We start from the raw sequence: 21,092 nt of genomic DNA, 5'->3' as shown, positions 1-21,092 counted from the left end.
TAACTGAATGCCCCACCATTGAAAACTGATTGGCATAACAAAAATTTTGGATCAAGCTAATATTTTGTTTTCTTCCTTCGTTCTAGTCTATATTACCTGATAAATAAGTTGAATTCTTCTGTCAAGAAAAAAATAAATAAAAATAGCCCTAACCAATAAGTTGAATGGAAAATAAGCATTAGAGTGGGCCTTTGCAATGTTTTAATGATGGGCATTCAATTTGAACTGTTTTTCTATAGTGTGTTTCACCTGAGATTTGGATCCGGCTCATTTTGGGCGTAAAATAAAACAATGATACAAAATGGATGGACAGCATGGATAAAATACATACATTATAATGCACATGATACTCTAGCCACTGGTAGTGTGATGAATGATATGCACACATAATGCACACCTGCCATACAACTAAGTCCAATTGAACCGTTCAAACTATAGGTTTCAGTTAAGGAAAAAAAAAAAAAAGAAAAAAAAAAAAGAAAAAGAAAAAAGAAAAAAAACTATAGGTGGCAGTTGAGATGTATCATCAATAAAATAACATGCTTCTTTTAATCATGTAGACGTCGAATTGTTGGACATTTATTTCACACACTACAACAATATCCGGAGCGGTGGACTTTTCCATTGCTAGATATAGGCAATTCTACCACTGTAATCTACAGCAGCGGATCAGCGGCGGAAAATGTATATGGCGTTGTTTTCTGCCGTCGTTATATATGTAGTGGCCGATGAAAAGTCTATGTTCTTATACGTACTGTGGCAGAAATATTTACGGGGTGTGTGTGTGTGTATCATAAACTACAACAGAAATCACTACCATTTGCCACTGTTTGTAGGACTATTGCAGCTGAATTAGTCGCTGATTTATCTACCATTAAAATACATCAGCAATTTCTACAGTCTGTGAAAATTTTTCACTGTTAAAAGATCTAATAAATAGAAAATTAAAGCTATAAGGGGTGGGTCAATATGAGGACATAACGGTGGAATTAATTATCTGCTACCATGGTCAAGATATGATGGCCGATTACATTATTAGCCACCATTTGTCAAAAAAATAAATGGTGAGAAGGGTGGCATTGGTGAGAAAAAGGGCTACAACGGCGGATGATAAAATCCGCCATTACTAATAAGATATCGTGAAGGATTGCATTTTTTGGCACTATAAGGGTTGAATACAGCAAAAAAATAATGACAGAAATGGTGGTGTGAAAGAAGGAAAGGGTACAATGGCTGACTATAATATTTAATGTTACTGCTCGTAAGATATAGTACTGACAAATTACATTCTCCGCCGCTATACGGGTCCAATAAAGTAAAAAATAAATGGCAGAAATAGTAGCGTGGGCAGGAAGAGGAGGTATTTAGATGTCTGACAGATCGTACTACTCTCATCATGTGGGGCCCATTCCTCAGATGGGCAACAAGTTGGACTGTAGTCGACCCCTTCAATACCTAGGTGTTGGTATAGGTCGGTGCTATGGGCTCTACCATGTATTTGCTTTATCGATGCCATCCATTCATTCTTCCAGCTCATTTTAATGACCCCGAAAGTGTTTTTTAATGCTAGTGTGGTCCACCTGAGATTTAGTCCTTTTTTTTTTTTTTTTTTCCCCTAATGCCCTAAAATCAGGTGGAAAATGGACGGCACCTATAAGACCTATATATCATGGTGGGCTCCACGGAGCTTTTTCCAGCGACGAACAGTACGGAGCTGGAGCTGGGGGGTCACCGCAGAATCCGAGTCCGGATATAGAATCACCTCAGCCTTTCCTCTGTATAAAATGGTACAGGCTCCAAGCATTCACTCGAAATTCAAGTCCGATCAGTATCACGAGAAAAAAATTTAAAAATAAATAAATAAATGGGATCTGACGGTGGTGAACCAGACACTCAAATCCAATCTGCAACCCAAGGAAACATAGGATCCCAAGGTGGTCCACGAGACACTGAAATTCGTATTGAATTTCCGCCTGGCAATGAAGAGCTGCATGATATCAAGGAGGAGATGCTCGACTTCGCCACGAGTAACGAGTGGGTGGAACTGCTGGAACTGTGCAAGGAGAACCCGGACGTACGAGAAGCTCAGATCACCCCCTCGGGTGACACAGCATTGCACCTCGCTATCTTTGCCAACAGAATTGATTTTGTGGAGGGTTTCTTAAAACTTGATACTGAAATCAAGTTGGGGAATATGGTAGATGGGTGGAACAACACACCGCTCCATGTAGCGGCGGCCCAAGGAAGGGTCAAGATGTGCCGGTTGATGGCCAGCATCGATCCAATGCTGATCAAAGCGCCGAACAAGGGCGGTGAGACACCTCTCTTCTCGGCCGTTCTCCATGGAAAGACTAGTGCCTTTGTAGAGCTTCATAGGAAGCTATCTGAAAGTGGTGGCCATGATTCCAGGGACATCAGATATTGTATGAATAGAGATAAGACCACCATTCTTCATAGCGCTATCATTGGGGAATTCTATGGTACGTCCCGATTTCCGCTCACTTGTCTTAGCATTTCTTATTCCATCTTGAGGTTTTAATTACTAATGGCATTCTTCCTTTTAGTTAAGCTTCATTGGAGATAATCTTGCCTTTAATTCTGTACTTTTGAATGAACTCGGTTGTCATTTATCAAGTATTGCAGAGTATTCACTCCTTTGCATGTCAATGGGATGCATTTGTAATTCTCAGAGAGAACATCATTAATTAAGACATAACAATATCGAGATAATCCTAGGGTTTCTACACGTAATGATCACAACACCTCTCTTTACACGTCTATGAACTTGACGGACCTTTTCATTCTCAACTGCATACCACGGATATGGGAGTGTGGAAGTGTGTCGAGCCCCCTTCTCATCTTTTTGTATGATCACGTTGTGGGCTCATTGTATGCCCATAATCCTCTAATCTAGATAATTCATTTCATTGATACACGGCGGCCCATCAACCGAGAAATTCTAACATTCTCCCACACGGGAAGGATCGATGTTGATCAAATAAGTAACAGTGACAAGGCTTCAAGCTAATTATTCCTAAGAATACATGATTGAAACACGGGGTTGTTACCATTGTTGTATTTTAAAAAGATTTTAAAAATAAATGGTTCTTTTTAAAAATAAATGGCGCTTCAAATTCATATTCCTCTTATTTTTTCTTTTGAAAAGGTTTTTATATGGTGCGACTCTCTTGTCCTACATCAGAAATTACCAAAGAAAATCTTTATGTGTATGTGCGTGTGTGTGTGTCTATATATATATATATATATATATATATATTGTTGGGGAAAAATCTATAAGTCCATAAGTCAGATTATGGAATGGACCAACTCTACTGAACCAGCATGGGCCCGTGGGGACCTGATCCTGATAAGGCCTCCACGTCCACAAACAAATCAATATGTAAGGAGAGTAATGCAATTGTAAGGACACATAAAGAGCTTGTAAGCTCACACGAGTGGTTGAAGCACCGACCTAATTTATGGGTCAGCTAAAGGGTGGTTAAGGATCACCTACAAATCAGCCATTTGTTGACTACGGATCGACCATAGCTCAGTGATAGATCGATCATAGATCAGTCACAGATCGACCATAGCTCGGTCATAGATCGGTTATAGATCGATCACAGATCAGTTATAGACCAGCCATAGACCAACCATAGCTCGGTTATAGGTTGGTCATAGATCGACGATACCCCCGGCGGAGTCTAAGGGTCTCATTGCCCAGATGAAGGAAGCATGAACCTTTTGGCTCATCCGACGGTCGTGAATGGTGAATGTTAATCTATGGAAGCATGATAATATCATTCGTTTCCGACTTAACACCTGCCTTAAGAGTCGACCCAAAGCCGAACTATGGATTCAGGGAATCCTCTTAAGTCCTGAAGATCTCTCCCAAGATCCCCGGGAGATAAGATCAAATCCCGACAATCTCAGAACCTGTAATCTCGAGAAGATCCCGAATTGCGGCATATCTCCAAGATGTCAGGAGAACATCCCCATACTACGAGATCCCCTTTCATATAAATATACAAACACCTCCCATCATTTGAGGTACGTTCACAAAAACCCTAATACTCGACTGGTCTCTTTTTTGAAGACCTTCCATTACTTTAACACCTGAAGCTTGACTTAGGCATCGGAGAGTCCCCTACGCAATCCAGTGCCTCCTTTGTCTCTCACATTAGCCCATGCAGGTAGAGATAGGAGTGTTGAGGAAGGTCTGCCAGAAAACAACATCAATAGTTTGGCGCCGTCTGTGGAAAGAATATAGTTAGTCGTTCCTGTTCTACCAGTAAATGTCTCAAATCCCGTAATGGCCAAAGGAAAGAAGAAAGCCCAATCCCCACCCATAGCCAATCCGATCACTGTTGTGCCTACTCCCATTCAGGCCTCGCAGCCCATTGAGCGTCTTGAATGATAAGAGAGCCATAGGGGCTCTCCACAGCATCAGGTCACCTTGGGTTCGAGCCAGCGCGGTCAGTAAAGGCATGTAAGAACTGGTCGGCGAGATGCTCTTGAGAGGGAGGTTGGAGATATCAGGGCCGACCTAGGTTATTTGAAACAAATGATGGAAAACATGTAGCCCCAACGTGTTTATGAGCCCGATCATCAAAGGGAAGGATAGTCAAGTTATGTATGACCATGTATAAATCCTCCTCGGTCGTTTGTTGCGCGGGCCGCCTCGCAACCGAGCCTACAATATGGCCCTCCTGAACCTATTCCGTCCCATGTGTCGGCGGTCATTCCATTGCCTGCTTCCGACTTGTAGCATGAAATAGATTGGAGGAGGTGCAGTAGAGCCCCAGTTGAAGCCACTATTGACAGTGAGGAACCTTGGACGACCGAACTGCAAAGTCTACAGTGACAGATTGCGAACATGAAGTAGACCTATCGAGGCAATGCAACTGCCCTCGAGGAGACTGAATCCCCTTTCACAGTCGACATTTGCAGGCGCGATTGCCAGATTGATTTCGATTACCTCAAATCACCCCCTACACAGGGAGTACCGACCCAACAGAGCACATGGAGTCTTTCCGAACCTATATGGAACTTCACAATGCCTCCGACACAGTCATGTGCCGAGCCTTCTTGCTGACTCTGACCGATGCAGCTCAACTCAAGTTCAAACAGTTGAAGCCGAAGTCCATCAGCTCGTTCTTCGAACTTAGTGAGGCCTTTGTCACAAATTTTATCGGAGGGAAAAAGAGGCTTGAAGCACCGACCCACCTCATGAACGTAATTCAGAAAGATGACGAACTTTTAAAGGATTACATCAAGCGCTTCAATCTGGAAGTGCTACAAGTCCGAAAACATTCGAACGAGACTACACTAAACGCCATCATGACCGGGCTGAGAGACAAACTATTCCTTTTTTCTTTAGATAAAAATCCACCCACTAGGTTGGCCAAGTTCTTGAACCAATCGCAAAAGTACGCAAATGATGAACCCCGGATCTTGTGAGATGCTGTGCAAAATAAAAGCTCCTCAGCCAAAGAGTAGGCAAAAAAAGAGCCAAACTCGACCAACGCGAGCAAAAAGCGGAAGGATGATCATTCTAGGGATGACCGTAGGTCAAGCAAATGACCTAACAGTAAGTTCACCACTTACACCCCACTCAACAAACCCCAAGAGCAGGTCCCGATGGAAATAAAAGATGAGTGTTTCGTTTAATGGCCAAACAAGCTACGAGGCAATCCCGATCGAAGAAACAAAAACAAATATTGCTATTTTCATCGAGATCATGGGCATAACACAAACGATTGCTACCACCTCAAACAGGAAATTGAAAGGCTCATCCGAGAAGGTCACCTCGGTGAACATGTAGATCAGAGAGGGAGTCGAATTACAGTTGCCGAAGAGTAACCGATTGACAACCAACCAGCGGGGGAGATCGCACGATCATCGGGGTCACCAAGCTGGAGATGATTCGAACAACACCTAAAAAATACATGCAAGAAGCATCAGTCACCCAGAGGTGGAAATTATGGTCCTTGCCCGACCTTCGAAAGAGAGGAAGTTAGATAGATACTGCATAGCCTTCACCGTTGAAGACGCCCGAGGTGTTCACCACCCTCATGATGATGCATTAGTGGTTTCTGTTACCATAGCTAATTGAAAGGTCTTTCGGATCCTCATAAACACAGGATCATCCGCGAACATATGTTTCCTCCAAGCCTTTAACAAGATGGGCATTGGTCGAGCTTCACTTCGACCCGTGAAGACTCCTCTGATCGGGTTTTCGGGTGGACAGATTATGCCAAAGGGAGCCATCCAGCTCCCCTCATGGCTGGAGATGATCAAATGCAGACCACCGTGATGGTCGATTTCCTCGTAGACGACCAATCATCCATCTACAATGCCATCCTTAGCCGATCATCACTCTATAATGCCATCCAGCCTACAACCTTTCCATGAAGTTTTCGACTAAGCATGCTATAAGAATTATTAAGGGCGACCAACAGGACGCTCGATAGTGCTATGCAACGACACTAAGAGCTCCGCGTGAAACGATGGCGATCGGATCCTTAGATCCCCGAGAGGAATCTTAGGAATGAGGCCGACCCATGGAGGACCTTGTCCCGATCCCTCTAAACGAATCCGACCCTTCCAAGACCGTACAAGTTGGGTCATCCCTTATGCCACCACTGCAAGAAAAGTTGGTAACCCTCCTTCGACGCTTCACCGACATTTTCACGTGGTCCCACGAGGACATGTCGGGCATCGATCTCGCCATCGTCACACATCGATTGAGCATCGACCCGTCCTACAGGCCAGTTCGACAGAAGTGACGCACCCTTGGCCTGGAAAGATACACAGTCATTGGAGAAGAGGTCAGCAAGCTCCTCAAAGCCAACTTCATTGAAGAAGTCTACTACCCAGAATGGGTGGCCAACGTCGTACTGGTTAAGAAAGCTAACAGGAAGTGGTGTGTCTGTGTGGACTACACCGACCTAAATAAGGCCTGCTCCAAAGGCAGCTTTCCTCTTCCCAGGATCAATTAGTTAGTCAACAGTACTGCAGGTCATGAATTGCTCAGCTTTATGGATGCATATTTAGGATACAATCAAATTGTAATGCACCCAATAGATAAATCTAAACCACCTTTGTCACTGACAAAGGTCTTTATTGTTACTGCATGATGCCTTTCGGTTTAAAGAATGCGGGAGCGACCTATCAAAGGTTGGTCAATAAGATGTTCGCCCACCCAATAAGGCGAACCATGGAGGTCTATATCGACGACATGCTCGTCAAGAGCATAAAGGCCTCAGATCACATGACTGACCTAGAAGAGATGTTTCTTATTCTCCGTAAATACCAGATGAAACTGAACCCGAGCAAATGCGTTTTCGGCATAAGCTCGGGAAAGTTCTTCGAATTTTTGGTTAGCCAACAAGGGATCGAGGAGAATCCCGAGAAGATTAAAGCCCTCCTCGACATGCAGTCTCCAAAAATGATCAAAGATATACAGAGGTTTACCGGAAGAATAGTTGCTCTCAACCACTTTGTGTCCAGAGCTACTGACAAATGCCTCCCCTTCTTCAAACAACTGAAGGGGAGATAAATTATAGAATGGACCGATGAATGCAAAACAACTTTCCAACAGCTAAAGGAATACTTGGGTTCGCCGCCCTTACTCTCCAAACTCGAGCTAGGCGAATCCTTTTAGCTGTATCTGGCTGTATCCGATGCAGCAATCAGCTCGGCTTTGATAAGAGAACATAAGGGAAAGTAATTACTAGTCTATTACGTCAGCAAAGCATTAGTTCTTACAAAGATAAGGTACCCGACCTTTGGAAAAATTGGCTCCATCTTTAGTCACATCTTTCCGACACTTGTGGCCATATTTCCAAGTCCTACAAAAACAGAGGCCTCGGGCCGACTGAATTAGTGGGTGATTGAGCTAAGCGAGTTCGACATCAAGTACCAGCCATGAGTTGCGATCAAAGGCCAAGCAGTGGCCGACTTCGTCATCGAATTGACGCAATCGCTGGAGCAAAAGTTGATCGACGACCGATCCTTAGTCAACTTACCCAGATTAGGGTTTCTCCCTGACCAGCATATCGCAGAACCGTCCGACACCCAAGTACTTCCTGACCCACTACTCTAGACGCTTTATGTTGATGACTCATACAACTCTAAGGCAAGCAGGGCTGGGGCAGTCTTGGAGACTCCTGACCATACGTGCATGTAGTATGCCTTGAGATTTGGATTCCAAGCCTCTAACAACATAGAAGAATATGAAGCCTTAATCATCAGACTCAAACTAGTGGTGAATATGGGGGCTCGGCATCTTGAAGTCTTCAGTGACTTACAATTGATCGTCAACCAAATAGCCGACATTTACCAAGCCAAGAAAGAACATCTGAAGGTCTATATCTAAAAAGCCAAAGAACTGATCAGAGGTCTTCAAAAGTGCAACATCGTCTTGATCCTACGAGTGGAGAATTCTAAAGCTGACATATTGTCCAAGCTCGCTATAGCAGATGAGGATGAAATCCCACGATCCATCTCGATCAAGTTCTTGGCTAGAGCAAGCATCAATGAGTTCAACCTCAACCCCGTCCTTCTGGTTAGTTTAGAACCAACATGGATGGATCCGATTACCCGGTACCTCGAGAGCAATGAACTCCTAGAGGATCAAACGGAAGTGTGACGAATGAAAGTTAGAGCCGCCCGATATACCATGCTCAATGGCGTGCTCTACAGGAAAGGAATTTTCCTCCCTTACTTAAGGTGTGTTTGACCAAAAGAAGCAAAGTATATCCTAAGGGAGATCCATGAAGGAATTTGTGGAAATCACTCAGGAGGACGCTCTTTAGCGCATAAAGTTGTCTGATAAGGGTATTATTGGCCGACCATCCAGTATGATGCCCAAAAGCTCGTCCAGATATGTGACAAGTGCCAGAGATTTGTAAACATCCCTCGGTAGCTGCTAGAAAAGCTCACACCAATGGCCGGGCCTTGGTTATTTGCTTAATGGGGAATCGACATCATCGGCCCACTCCCTATGGGCAAAGGTCAAACCAAGTTTGCTATAGTAGTGGTCGATTACTACACAAAGTGGGCAAAAGCCGAACCATTAGCGAGGATAATCAAACAAAAAATCATGGATTTTGTTTGAAAAAATATCATTTGCAGGTTCAAAATACCTCAGACTATTGTCTCTGATAACAGGAGATGTGCGAGAAACTAGGGATTCGCTGTGTTTACTTGTCGCTATGACATCCACAGGCAAATGGGCAAATAGAAGCAATTAACAAGATCATTAAACATCACCTTCAAACCAAGCTCGAGAGTGCTAAAGGAGCATGGGCTGAGGAACTTCCCAAAGTTCTGTGGGCTTATCGAACTACTGCCCAAACGGCCACTGGAGAGACCCCATTCTCCCTTACATACGGGGCGGAGTCAGTTACCCCCATGGAGATCGGGTTACCTATAGCCTAAGTGAGCTTGTTCGACGAGCAGATCAATAATGAGCTAATGTCCCTCAGTCTCGACCTCCTGGAAGAGCAAAGGGAGCAAGCTTGACTTCGAACTATTGTCCTTTAGCAGCATGTATCACGGTTTTACAATGCTCGGGTCAAGATCAGAAGGATTTGAGTTGGAGATCTTGTTCTCTAAAAGGTGTTTCAAAACACCAAAGAAGCAGGAACAGGAGCCCTGGGCTTGAATTGGGAAGGGCTCTCTGTGGTTTCAGGCACCATCCGACCTAGTACGTACTAACTAGGGGACTTGACTGGCCAGTTTCTCTTGCACCCTTGGAATGTCGAGCATCTGAAGATCTACCACCCGTAGACAGACTGACATGGTGCTCATTTGATCTACTAATCAAAGTTACATCAGATTAATAAAATCACTGGTTCTGTCCATCCAAGATCTGACCCAGTTTTGACTTATATTTGACCAAGATCTGACCTATACCTGATCGTGATTTGACCAAGATCCAACCAAGATTTGATCTACCCGGTTACAAGAACTTTGATGAAATTCGGATTGGCACTAGACGATGGCTGAGTAATAGCTCGTCTTCAATCCGATTGACAGCAACAGAGCAAAAGAAACAATTTTAAGTGCTCGACTCAAACAAATGAAGATTGATGAAAAGGGATATTTTTCTTTGATGAAGATCCAAAAACGACATGATACATCAGCTACAAACTCAAGTTTATACATCAGACAATAGACATAACTCTAGAGAAAGAAAACATAAAAGAAGACAATGCCCGGTGTGCTTGAAGTGCTTAATGCTCGGACACTTGGCCTGCTTAAAATGCTTGAAGCTGAAAAAGGGAGCAAACATTGCTCTGCAAAATTAACTTCAAGATTAGGGCGCTGGCCCGGGAGCTGTATTGGGGGTTGTATCGTTGCCTGACCCACCAGAGCTCGATTCTACCTCATCGAAAGCAGAGATATTGAGGTCGGGGAAGGAAGCCCTCATGTGCTTCGCGCACTCTGCATAACCCTAGCGAAGGAGGGAGTCTCTCTCATCCATGAACGCCTAGGACAACACGAACTGATGGACGACCTCCTTCTGAGCCTTGGCGATGGTTCCCTTAGTCTCCGCCTTCAGCATTTCCATCTTCCCTTTAGCCTCGAGGAGCTCGGCGTGACATTCATCATGCACACGCTTGGCCTTCTCAGCAGAAGACACCTCAAGGGCCATCTTCATAACCTCAAGCTCGACATCCAGCTGAGTTGCCCTTCGCTCGGCCCCTTCTGGCCGACCGCACATCTGAGCATAATTGGCATGCACCTTCAGCACACACGGAGTGAACTGTTGAGGAAAGAGAAAAGATAAGTATGAGCAATCTAAAAGATAGAATCTACTTCAGATAAAATACCTAGTCCAAGAAGGGTGGTCGTCATGTGTGCAAGGGTCGTCTCTGTCGGAGAGTCAAACAAGTTGACATACTCCATGTCGGTGGTATGATAATCGACCCAAGGGAGGATCTCCTCCTTCATCCAACCAAGGCGACTCTCTCGCCTCTCTTTGGCCTCCTTCCCTTCAGAAGGATGAGCATCAGCTAGAGGCTCGGCAGCCCCCTGAGCTCCCTTAGGGATACTGTGGTCAAGGACGATCATCCCTGCCACTCCGAAGGAGGTCTCCACTTCCATGCCCTCTCCCTCATCCTTAATGATGGCTGGGCAAGAAGGACCAACCTTCCCCTTGTCTTTTGAGGAGGTTTGCTGCCTCTTCTTCTTTGGGGTCGAAACCTCATCTCAAGGAGGGGCACGGAACTTAGAGAGAGGATGGATGAAAGGTTGGGCCTCAGGCATCTCTGCACAAGAACGAATGCGTTAGAAGAAGGTCACAGGAAAGGAAATTTCTTTAAGTGGAGAAGATCAGCTAGAGGTCTTACCGAAGGTCGTACCTGTGAGGACTACGGCCAAGTCTGCCTGGAGAAGTCACTCGAGTTGAAGAAGGACTCTCTAAGATCGCCAACCTTCGTCGAGGGCCTGCAAATCCCTAATCTGAGCTAATGACCCGCTGTCAAGCAAAGGTTGATGCTTAGGAACAACTACAAAAGAAGACAAGTGAAAGGATTAGTCAATAGTGTAAGCTGATCAATGAAGGACGAGCTACCATTATAATACGAACCTAGCTTGGAAAAAGCTCGGGGGATGAGAGACTGTATCTATTCTGGGTCGTCCATCTCCCAGCATCCATAAGCCTAGAACCACTTATCCCTCCAGTGCTTATTGGAGGAGGGAGATCGGTTATCAAGGCTCCACCAGTGTCTCTCCATGTGGAAAAGTAGTACCAGCCAGGCTGAAGGGTGTTCGACTTTACTTGCTATAAGTGGAGGAACTCTTCCACTGATAACTTGGGATGCTCCAGCTCAGCCAATAAGACTGCACAGCCGAACAAATTCCTCCACCCATTCGGAGTTAACTGTTCTGGGGCCAAGACGAGACAGGATAGAAGACACCGAACAATTCCCTGGAGTGGGAATCACAGGCCGCATTGCAGGGCGACTTGAAAAATCACCACTACCCCATTAGGAGGTTAGTCCGGGAGTTCATTCGCTAAGGGCAGCCAAAGAATCACAGACTCAAGAATGTGATACCTAAGCCTGATCCGATCCAGTTACTCCTCAGTTAAGGTTGAGGCCACCGGCCCCCTCGGATCCTCCTCACCCACTCGGTCATCATCAGGCGGATCGCGTGCTTCAACAACTTATTCAGTCACCGAAGGCACGACCATTTCCCTCGGCCCAGGCTTCGTCTCATGCCTGGGAGACATATCTAATGCCCTAGCGGCAGTCACCAGTCTCTACGCTGGGGATTGCTCTGAAACTCTCCTTGAAGATGAATACCAGAAAGCGACATCCGCCATTACCACCAGTGGCGAAGGTGGGTTCGACATTACCCTAAGGCGACTGCTCACCCCACTTTCGCCACCAGAGACCCCCTCCCGTGAGCTCATAGAACCAAACATGCTGGTTGGATGGAAAAAAGAAAGGAGGATGGGGAAAGGAGGCTCACCAGAGATGGAATCGACAGGACTCTGACTAGATTTCAGCAAGAACGGTCACCAGAACGCACATAGGAGAGCAGGAGAATAGGAAGGGGGAGAAGACAATGCGAAGAGGAGGAGCCCTAAAGCATTAGGGCCCCCTTATATAAATGAGCCACGTGGCAGCCATTTAAGGCACTCATCAATTCTGCGCCCTACAATGCCCCATCAGCTACCCCAGCTTGACACGTGTCGCGATCCGATGGGCCACTAGCCCCAAATATCGAGTACGACGCCACGCGTCGTGTCCTTGTTGGACTGTTACTGAAGCGACAGCTTGACGCCCCACATGACCTTGAGCCACAGGATGACACGTCATGATTACAAACTGATGATGTTCTAACTATTGTGCTGGCCGCCATACCTGGCATTGATGACAATGCCACTCGACCTAGTCCATGCATAACCCGACCTAGCTGCGGTCGAGCTTGCTTTTCGAACTTCGTTCAAAAAGCAAGGGGGGCTCGCTATTGGGGAAAAATCTATAAGTCCATAAGTCGGCTTATGGAATGGACCAACTCTACTGAACCAGTATGAGCCTGTGGGGACTTGAGCCTGATAAGGAGAGCAATCTATAAGGAGAGCAATGCAATTGTAAGGACACACAAAGAGCTTGTAAGCTCACATGAGTTATTGAAGCACAGACCTAATTTATGGGTCGGCTAAAGGGCGGTTAAGGATCACCTACAAATCAGCCACGTGTCAATTACGGATCGACCATAGCTCAGTCATAGATCGATCACAGATTAGTCACAGACCGACCATAGTTTGGTCATAGATCGATTATCGATCGATCACAGATCAGTTATAGACTGGCCACATACTGGCCATAGCTCGATTATAGGTCGACCATAGGTCGACGATAACCCTGGCGGAGTCTAAGGGTCTCAACACCCAGATGAAGGAAGCACGAACCTTTCGGCTCATATGACGGTTGAGAATGGTGAATGCCGATCTATCGAAACATGATAATATCAGTCGTTTCTGATTCAACACCTGCCTTAAGAGTCGACCCAAAGCCAAACTATGGATTCAGGGAATCCTCTTAAGTCCCGAAGATCTCTCCTAAGATCCCTAGGAGATAAGATCAAATCTCGACAATCTCGGGAAGATCCTAGATTACATCATATCTCCAAGATATCAGTAAAGCATCCCCATACTATGTGATCCCCTCTCCTATAAATATACAAACACCTCCCATCATTTGAGGTATGTTCGCAACAACCCTAATACTCGACTAGTCTCTTTTCTAAAGACCTTCTATTATTTTAAGACCCCAAGCCTTACTTAGGCATCGAAGAGTCCCCTGCGCAAGCCAGGGCCTCCTTTGTCTCTCACATTTGTCTGTGGAGGTACAGATAGGAGTGTTGCAAAAGGTCTGCGGGAAAAATGCACCAACACACACACACATATACATTTATATGAGATGTGGATTTATAAGGCTTAAGTCATCAAGGAGAAATAGACATTTGAGTTAGACCATATCTTTACAATACGTGCCAAGCTGTGCCGGGCCATGGTCGTGTGACATGTGATGTGTGCACGCGCATTGGTCTAGTATGGATATAGGTGTGTATTGAGAGTATACTCCCACCTTTTGGTTTTGCATGAAATTCAAAATAGAGACACATTTGTTTGAGTGGTCGCACTAGTTGGGTTCAAACCCAATGGATTTAACTCATTTGAAATGGTGCTTTAAGCACCTAATCGTGGTCTATAAGTAGACCTACTCAAATTCAAATTTTCATTCATATCAAAATCAATTTATCTCTCTTTTTAAAAGAAGTCTTTGTGATTTTCAGCAATTGAGTTTGCTGCTGAGTCAATTCACTTCGTGTCTAAGTTATGCATATTGGTTTTAGCCCATGTACAATGAGTGCACCGTTGGGACCGAGTTATAATCATTGCATCCTGGAAGCCAACTATCCAAAATTCTTGTCACACTTGGGACATGGTCCAAGAAGGATAGATTTGGTTTCAAGCTGAGTGACTAAGTCACGCCTCAACTCAAACAAACAAGTCATCTTTTCTTACTTAATTTTTTTTATTTCATTTTCTGTTCTTTCAAATATTATCTATTATTTCTAGCACATATTCCAACAATCTTAAAACCAAATTCTATTATTAATAGTGGATCTTTCAGTTTTCTTATTTGTTAGGAAAACATAAATTATTTTTCTTTCTTTTAAGACTTTAGCAACCAGTGTTTGACTGCTTTTCAAACTAGTTGAAAACCTTGTTGCATCTACTTTGAAATTATCAAAATTGTAAACCATGGCAACCATCACAATCAACCCTTCGACGGAACTGTCCGAAATCGAACTGTTCGCTAGAAAAAATTTCAAAAGATGGAAACAGAAAATCAATTTTGCCCTTGAAACTCTAAAGGTACTCTTTAACATTCTTTCGAATAGAATTGCTACCTAACATCTTAGTTGATAAGTTCAAAAAATGTGAAATATGTATAGAATCCAAGTTTGTTAGAAACTTCTCTAAACTTGCTATTAAAAGTTCTAAATTATTAGAGTTAATTCATAGTGACTTAGGTGATTTTAGAAATCACATGTCTAGAGGTGACTTAAGGTATTATGCAACATTTGTAAATGATTATTCTAGATACACAAGAGTATACCATATAAGAAATAAAGATAAAGCTTTAGAAGTCTTCGTTAAGTATAAGGCCGAAGTTGAAAACCAACTTAACAGGAACATTAAAAGACTTATATTGGATAGAGGATGAGAGTATGAATCTTTTCAGTTTAGAGAACTTTGTGAGAAAAATTGTATAGTAAATGAAACTATTACTCTTATACATTAGAACAAAATGGAATTGTTGAATGGAAGAATAGAATATTGAAAGAAATGATGAACGCTATGTTGAATAGTTCTGGTTTGCCCTCTGATATGTGGAGAGAAGCCATATTATCTGTCTGTTATATACAAAATAGGATACCCTATAAGAAAACTAGTAAGATATCAAATAAACTATGAAAAAATCACACGTCCAGCTACAAATATCTTAAAGTGTGAGGATGTCTATGTAACGCCTCGAGTTTTCAGAACTCGAGTATATGACTCGTTCTCCAAAATACCCGAGTGTTAACCTTTAAAGATAGTCAAGTTCAGGTATTTTTTTTTCTTTCATAATGACTTATCAAACATAAAAGAAAATTTTATTTGTATTTAGAATGTACGAGCGGCTGCCCATAATGACTTATACAAACCAATGTCTCTATTTCATGCTTCCAAATCCAATGATATCTAGATACATATATGAAAAAACAAAAAACAAAATAAAAATTACATAATTTACACATGAGACATAATAAAATACATATAAATTTAAGCCGTAAGATCGTGCAACTTCTTTTGGTAGGTACAACCATATAAATTTAAGCCACCTGTACTACCTGTATGATTATATATTTGATGAATGAGTAGAGCTCAGTGTGAATTCCCCTCAAGATTACACACCATCGCATTAGTCAAGCATAGTTTTAAAGAATAAAGAATCTAAAACAATACATGATGCAGTCTTATTTAAATACATAGATACGTGAATGCACATCGACCTGTGGATGCTCATCCAGTCGGACTTAGACTCATCACCCATTCATATGATTGGTCATCATCGCAATACATCATGTGCGTACATCACGTGCAACATAATGACCAAGTCATTGTACATCACGTATGTAGGTCAATAGTCGATGGTCTCGGAGCTAGTGAAACGATACCCCACTAAGCCTAAGGGCACGTGCTATCTAAAGCATCCAGAATTAGCCATCCGTCATCGCAAGAATGCTATAAATGCATGATTAACCTATCCATTATTATTCTGATTACAACCAACCAACTGAAGAAAGCTCAAAGGTTACTACGGGGGGCTCGTCACCTAGCGTAGGCCGACAACTCGGGCATAGTGTCCCATTTCCACCATCCCCGGTTCATGAGACTTCAACATTAGAATGTTTAATGGTAACCTCCATGACTAGTGGCCAATCGTAGTTCCATAAATAGATCTTACCATTGTATAGATACATAATCCATCAAATGCGCAAAGGGCAAATATCACATCAAAGCCACAAAGGGCACAAGGATCTGCAAGATGGTAAGTCCACACAAACTTGGGTAAAATGACCACTAGGTCGGAGCCCATTATAGCCACAATTAGTCAAGTTACATCCTGATGATGGGTGTACATATACAAGTCGGGTTTCCCAGTAATAGAGGCACCATTTTAAGTTCCATAAGCAATCCACAAGTAATCCACAAGCATGAGAAGGTATACAAGTGCAATGTACATATGTTTATACAAGATAAACGTTAAGCATATAAGTTAGAGGTCAAATTCAATAACTAGCGAAGTAATAGAGATATCAATTATCAACTGTAATTAAAATAGGAACTATCACTTAAACTAATAGGAAAGTAGAAAGCTCAAGAGGAAGAAATCATCATCTTATATTTTGAATTGCCTACGTCATCGCTAGGAGGTGCGTACGCCCTTAGGGTTGAACCCTACCACAATTCATGAACTTGTACAATTAGATCTAAGTTCTACGCACTATCTAGAGTTATGATCATAGCCTAGGGCTTGAATTATTTATTTTTAGGGTTTTAATATAGAATTAGGGCTTCATCCTAGGGTTTAGTTATAGGATTATATTTTAGGATTTGAACGTTAATTGAAGTATAATTACAAAACAACCATTATGATCATTGCGATGTAGTAAAAAATATGATCTACTATAAATAATTATACCTAAGAATGATAAGTACATTACTAATATTTAATAATGGTAATTTTGTTTGTAATAACTACTATTAGCATGGATAATCTACTAATGGTTAATCATGCTTAATAATCACAATTATTATCATATTACTAACGATAATAGTAACTCAAGCAATCTATTTTCGAGAGAAAAGTTGACTTACATTAGTCAGTTTGGCAGCTCAACTCCATGCAGATTAACGTGGCTTGGAGGCGAACATCATCCCTTGACTCGAATCAAACTAAGCAACATCTCACACATCCTTCTTTCTCTTCTTTTCTCTCTTCTTCCTGTCCCCCCTTTTCCCATTCTTTTTCTGCTTCTCTACTTCTCTTCCTAGTGGCCCGACTAGACATGACTTAACCCAACTCAGACCAACTCGATGGATTTTAGCTAAGTTGACTCAGCAACAACCCACAATCCAAACTCTCCCTTCTCACATTCCCTCACTTTTTTTCCTCTCCTTTTATTTCTCTCTCTCTCTCTCTCTCTCTCTCTCTCTCTCTCTCTCTCCCCCTGGACTTTCCCAAGATCTGGAATGGACCGAACTCGACTAGCTACTCGCATCAGCGAGTCAGCGGTCCATGACTCAGATGACTGAGTCCAGTTGGTGCGACACTAGCTCGAGTCCTTTCTCCATCTCTAAATCTTCTATCTTCTTTTTTTTCCCTGCTGGAAGCATCTAGCAATGGATGTCAAGCCTAGCCTAACTCGGTCCAAACTCGTCTCGGGGTGGTGCAGCCTTGCACCGCTAGTCGCAGCTCGACCTCCTCATCTTCTTCTCCATCACTCGGTTCAACAGGCTTACTGAACCTAAGATCAACATGACTCATACTCAATGGGTTGAGTCCAGTCGACATGGCAGCAACCCTCGTTGGTCTAGCGACTCGACGAGAGTGCGACAGCATGCCGCGAGAAGCAGCTCGCCCTCCACTTCTCTCTCTTTTCATTTTCTCTCCTTTCTCTCCTTTTTTCTCTCCTCTTTTTTTTTCAGGGATTCTTGGCTACAATCCCGAGAAGAATGCAACCTTTTATAGGCTAGGGCTAGCCCTATCGGTCTGCAACAGTCGTTAATCCATTGTAGGAATGGTCAGATGGACGACACACCAAGTTCTGACTTGCATGGTGTCTAGCCAATATGCATGATAGTTTTCCATCCCAATGGCTCACCAGAAGGATGTTTCTGATCGAGGAATGGGGCCCACTTCATCACGGTGGGTTCTTCCATTGGACGAGGAAGATGGAGTTGCCTCTCATGGAGAATTTCTATCAACGGTCTAAGATGGCAACCCATGCCACCTGGATGGTCCAGATGAGTCCCCTGATCATTGTGAGACCCATTATTCTTGTCATGTTTTGTCCGAAATGCCACACCCCATGACATATTCTGTCGTGGTGTATTTCTCATGTGGGGTGTGATTGTCTCGAGGTAGATAGTAAAGGCCATTATAGCCCTAATTTGGACGCCCTAGATGGCTACATGAAGCCCCAAGGATAGCCCAGATCATGCCGGCACACTGGCTTAAGGAGGAAAGCATCCGACCGCCCTCCCTTTGTCAACAGGGTGTCTACCCTTTTCTAGCGCTGAATGTAGGGCATGGATGGTGCTTTGAAGGATGGCTGAGATTAAGGGAGGAAGGCTCACGTAGATCGCCAGCTTAGCAAGACAAAACTGCCTTCCATTTTCAGAAACTTCCATGCATAACTTCAGTTTGGGCCGAGAATCGTAGACCCATACATAAAAGGAAACCCATGAGATCAACTGGGCCTTGGCCAGGCCCGCTGTTTGAATCAGATGGGCAGTTTGGATCAGCCTAAGGTGGCCTACATTATTCACGGTAGGGTGATCTTGGAAGGTTTGGAAACACAACTCTGCCCGTACGCTAGCTTGATTTAACCGGAGACTGTGCGCACGTTCGTGGGTTTCCAACGTGCAAGGGCATTGGGTTTTGGTTAGGACGGCCCACCCAACACGATGAGCAGTTTAGATCTCCTTCTTAAGTCTTGATGGTGGGCTACCTAATGAACACGCAGTCACAGCTCATTTCCAACCAGTGTGAGCGGGAAAGGAGGGAAGAATCCTTCCTCATTTGGCATCAGGTCAATGCCCGCTTGACCGAGCTAGCAGTCTGGTGCATTGCGGGCATGCTAATTGTGGTGCACATGCGTGCTAGTGTGGATCCCACTACTATGAAACTGTGAAATCCACACCGTTCATCCTCTATGAAGCGCTCTTTCGAGACCTTAGGCTGATGATCAGGTTGACCCAAGGTTCGGGTGGGCCATACGTCATGATCGGGAGGTTTAATCACGGATCTTTATTGATCTAAGGGTTAGATCATCTTGGATTCGAATATGAATGGTTGATAATAGGTGTGTTTAGGCCCAATTATTTTACTATTGGTCACCTGATAGTATCGTTACTATGCGTGTACACATAGATGTTCGTTTATCTATCTATCCATTTGCTGGGTCTACCTTTGATCAGGATCATCTATGTGGGCCACCTATCCAACCTCAGGCACTCTTATTCCTTGAGGAGTTTGTGGTTGGATCCTATAATTCAATGGTTGAATTGATTTGTAGAATGTTGTGGATCTTAAGATGGAGATCCGAGAATCGAAATTGCTAGTGGATGTCCCGATTAGTCTCTAAAAGGTTTCAATGACTCATTCAGGTGTCAATGAACCGTTGGGCGGCTTGAGGGAGGGTGAAGGTTATTTCTACTGTCTTTATTTAGGCTACAACCATTCACTAATTAAGTTCATGCTTATACTAATATGGGTTTTAATGGTAACACTTGAATACTAAAAAGTGTGGGGTGTTACAGTCTAGGTAAAGTAGCAATTTTTATTAGATAAGAAACATATGTAAGGTTTTTTTGGGATTTTTCGTACCAATATGTTATAGTCATTGTACCACTTTGGAATATCCTAGTGGCGAGCCCTAAGCATTTGATCAGACCGTTGTGCCTTTATAACTTGAGATAATAGAGTTGGTTGGATCAATAAGCTCACTAGTTGTGTAGTACATGATTGAAGGTTCAACTCAAAATTATAATCTCATACCACGTCCAACATCTGCCACTCCTAAACCATAAGTTGGGCAATAACTCCTCGTGGCCGGTGGCTAACGGCGTCTACTACTAATTTTCTTTGCTCGGTTCGTATTATAAGGAAAAATCATAATCTTTCAACAACTATAACCATCACCTCTTGTAACACTCTGAATTTTGTAACCCGAGTTTAGTATTCATTTTTTGAAATCCCGAGTATTAACCTGTACGAATAGCCCACGTTTCACATATTTTTTCTTTAGAGTGAGCGCTGCGGCGGAACAAAAACAAATAAAGTATAAAAAGAAGTCTCAATACACATTTAAAGATATACGAGTGGCTGCCCATAGGGCTTATACAAATTAACGTCTCAAGATTTACAAATATAAGGAAGTACAAAATTGATATAAGTGAAATCTAGAATCTAAAGCCACAAGATCATCCAGTTCCTTGTGCTCCACATGAGCACTCACCTATACATCATTTACATCTCCTGCAATAACTGAATATGGTTGGATAGGGTCAATGGTTATCCCAGTGAAGTATACTCCTGAAGATTTACCAAACCATCACAATAGTTAAACATAGTTTATCATGATATGTCTACACTAAACCATTCATAACGACCATAACAAATGATATTACAAGCCATCACGTTAGTGAATGATAGTTCTAAAATAAGAATCATACAAAGCAATTTAGAATGCAATCTTAATTAAACGTATGGATGCATGAAATGCAC

The 21,092-nt window shown here is 43.2% G+C and overlaps 1 protein-coding gene across 1 annotated transcript in view; it reads left to right on the top strand.

The window, feature by feature from the left end:
- Window positions 1-1,651: 1,651 nt before the first annotated feature.
- LOC131239716 (ankyrin repeat-containing protein ITN1-like) overlaps window positions 1,652-21,092 on the top strand; it is a 154,449-nt gene continuing 135,008 nt past the window's right edge. Inside the window, exon 1 of the mRNA XM_058237552.1 lies at window positions 1,652-2,480. Within this exon, the coding sequence (XP_058093535.1) occupies window positions 1,865-2,480 (616 nt within the window). The 5' untranslated portion in view covers window positions 1,652-1,864. The remainder of the gene's footprint in view (window positions 2,481-21,092) is intronic.

The sequence above is a fragment of the Magnolia sinica genome, chromosome 3 (genome assembly GCF_029962835.1).
Source record: "Magnolia sinica isolate HGM2019 chromosome 3, MsV1, whole genome shotgun sequence".
NCBI classification, from domain to species: domain Eukaryota; kingdom Viridiplantae; phylum Streptophyta; class Magnoliopsida; order Magnoliales; family Magnoliaceae; genus Magnolia; species Magnolia sinica.
Note: the sequence above shows the minus strand (reverse complement) of the source record. Positions and strands in the feature narration are given on the sequence as shown.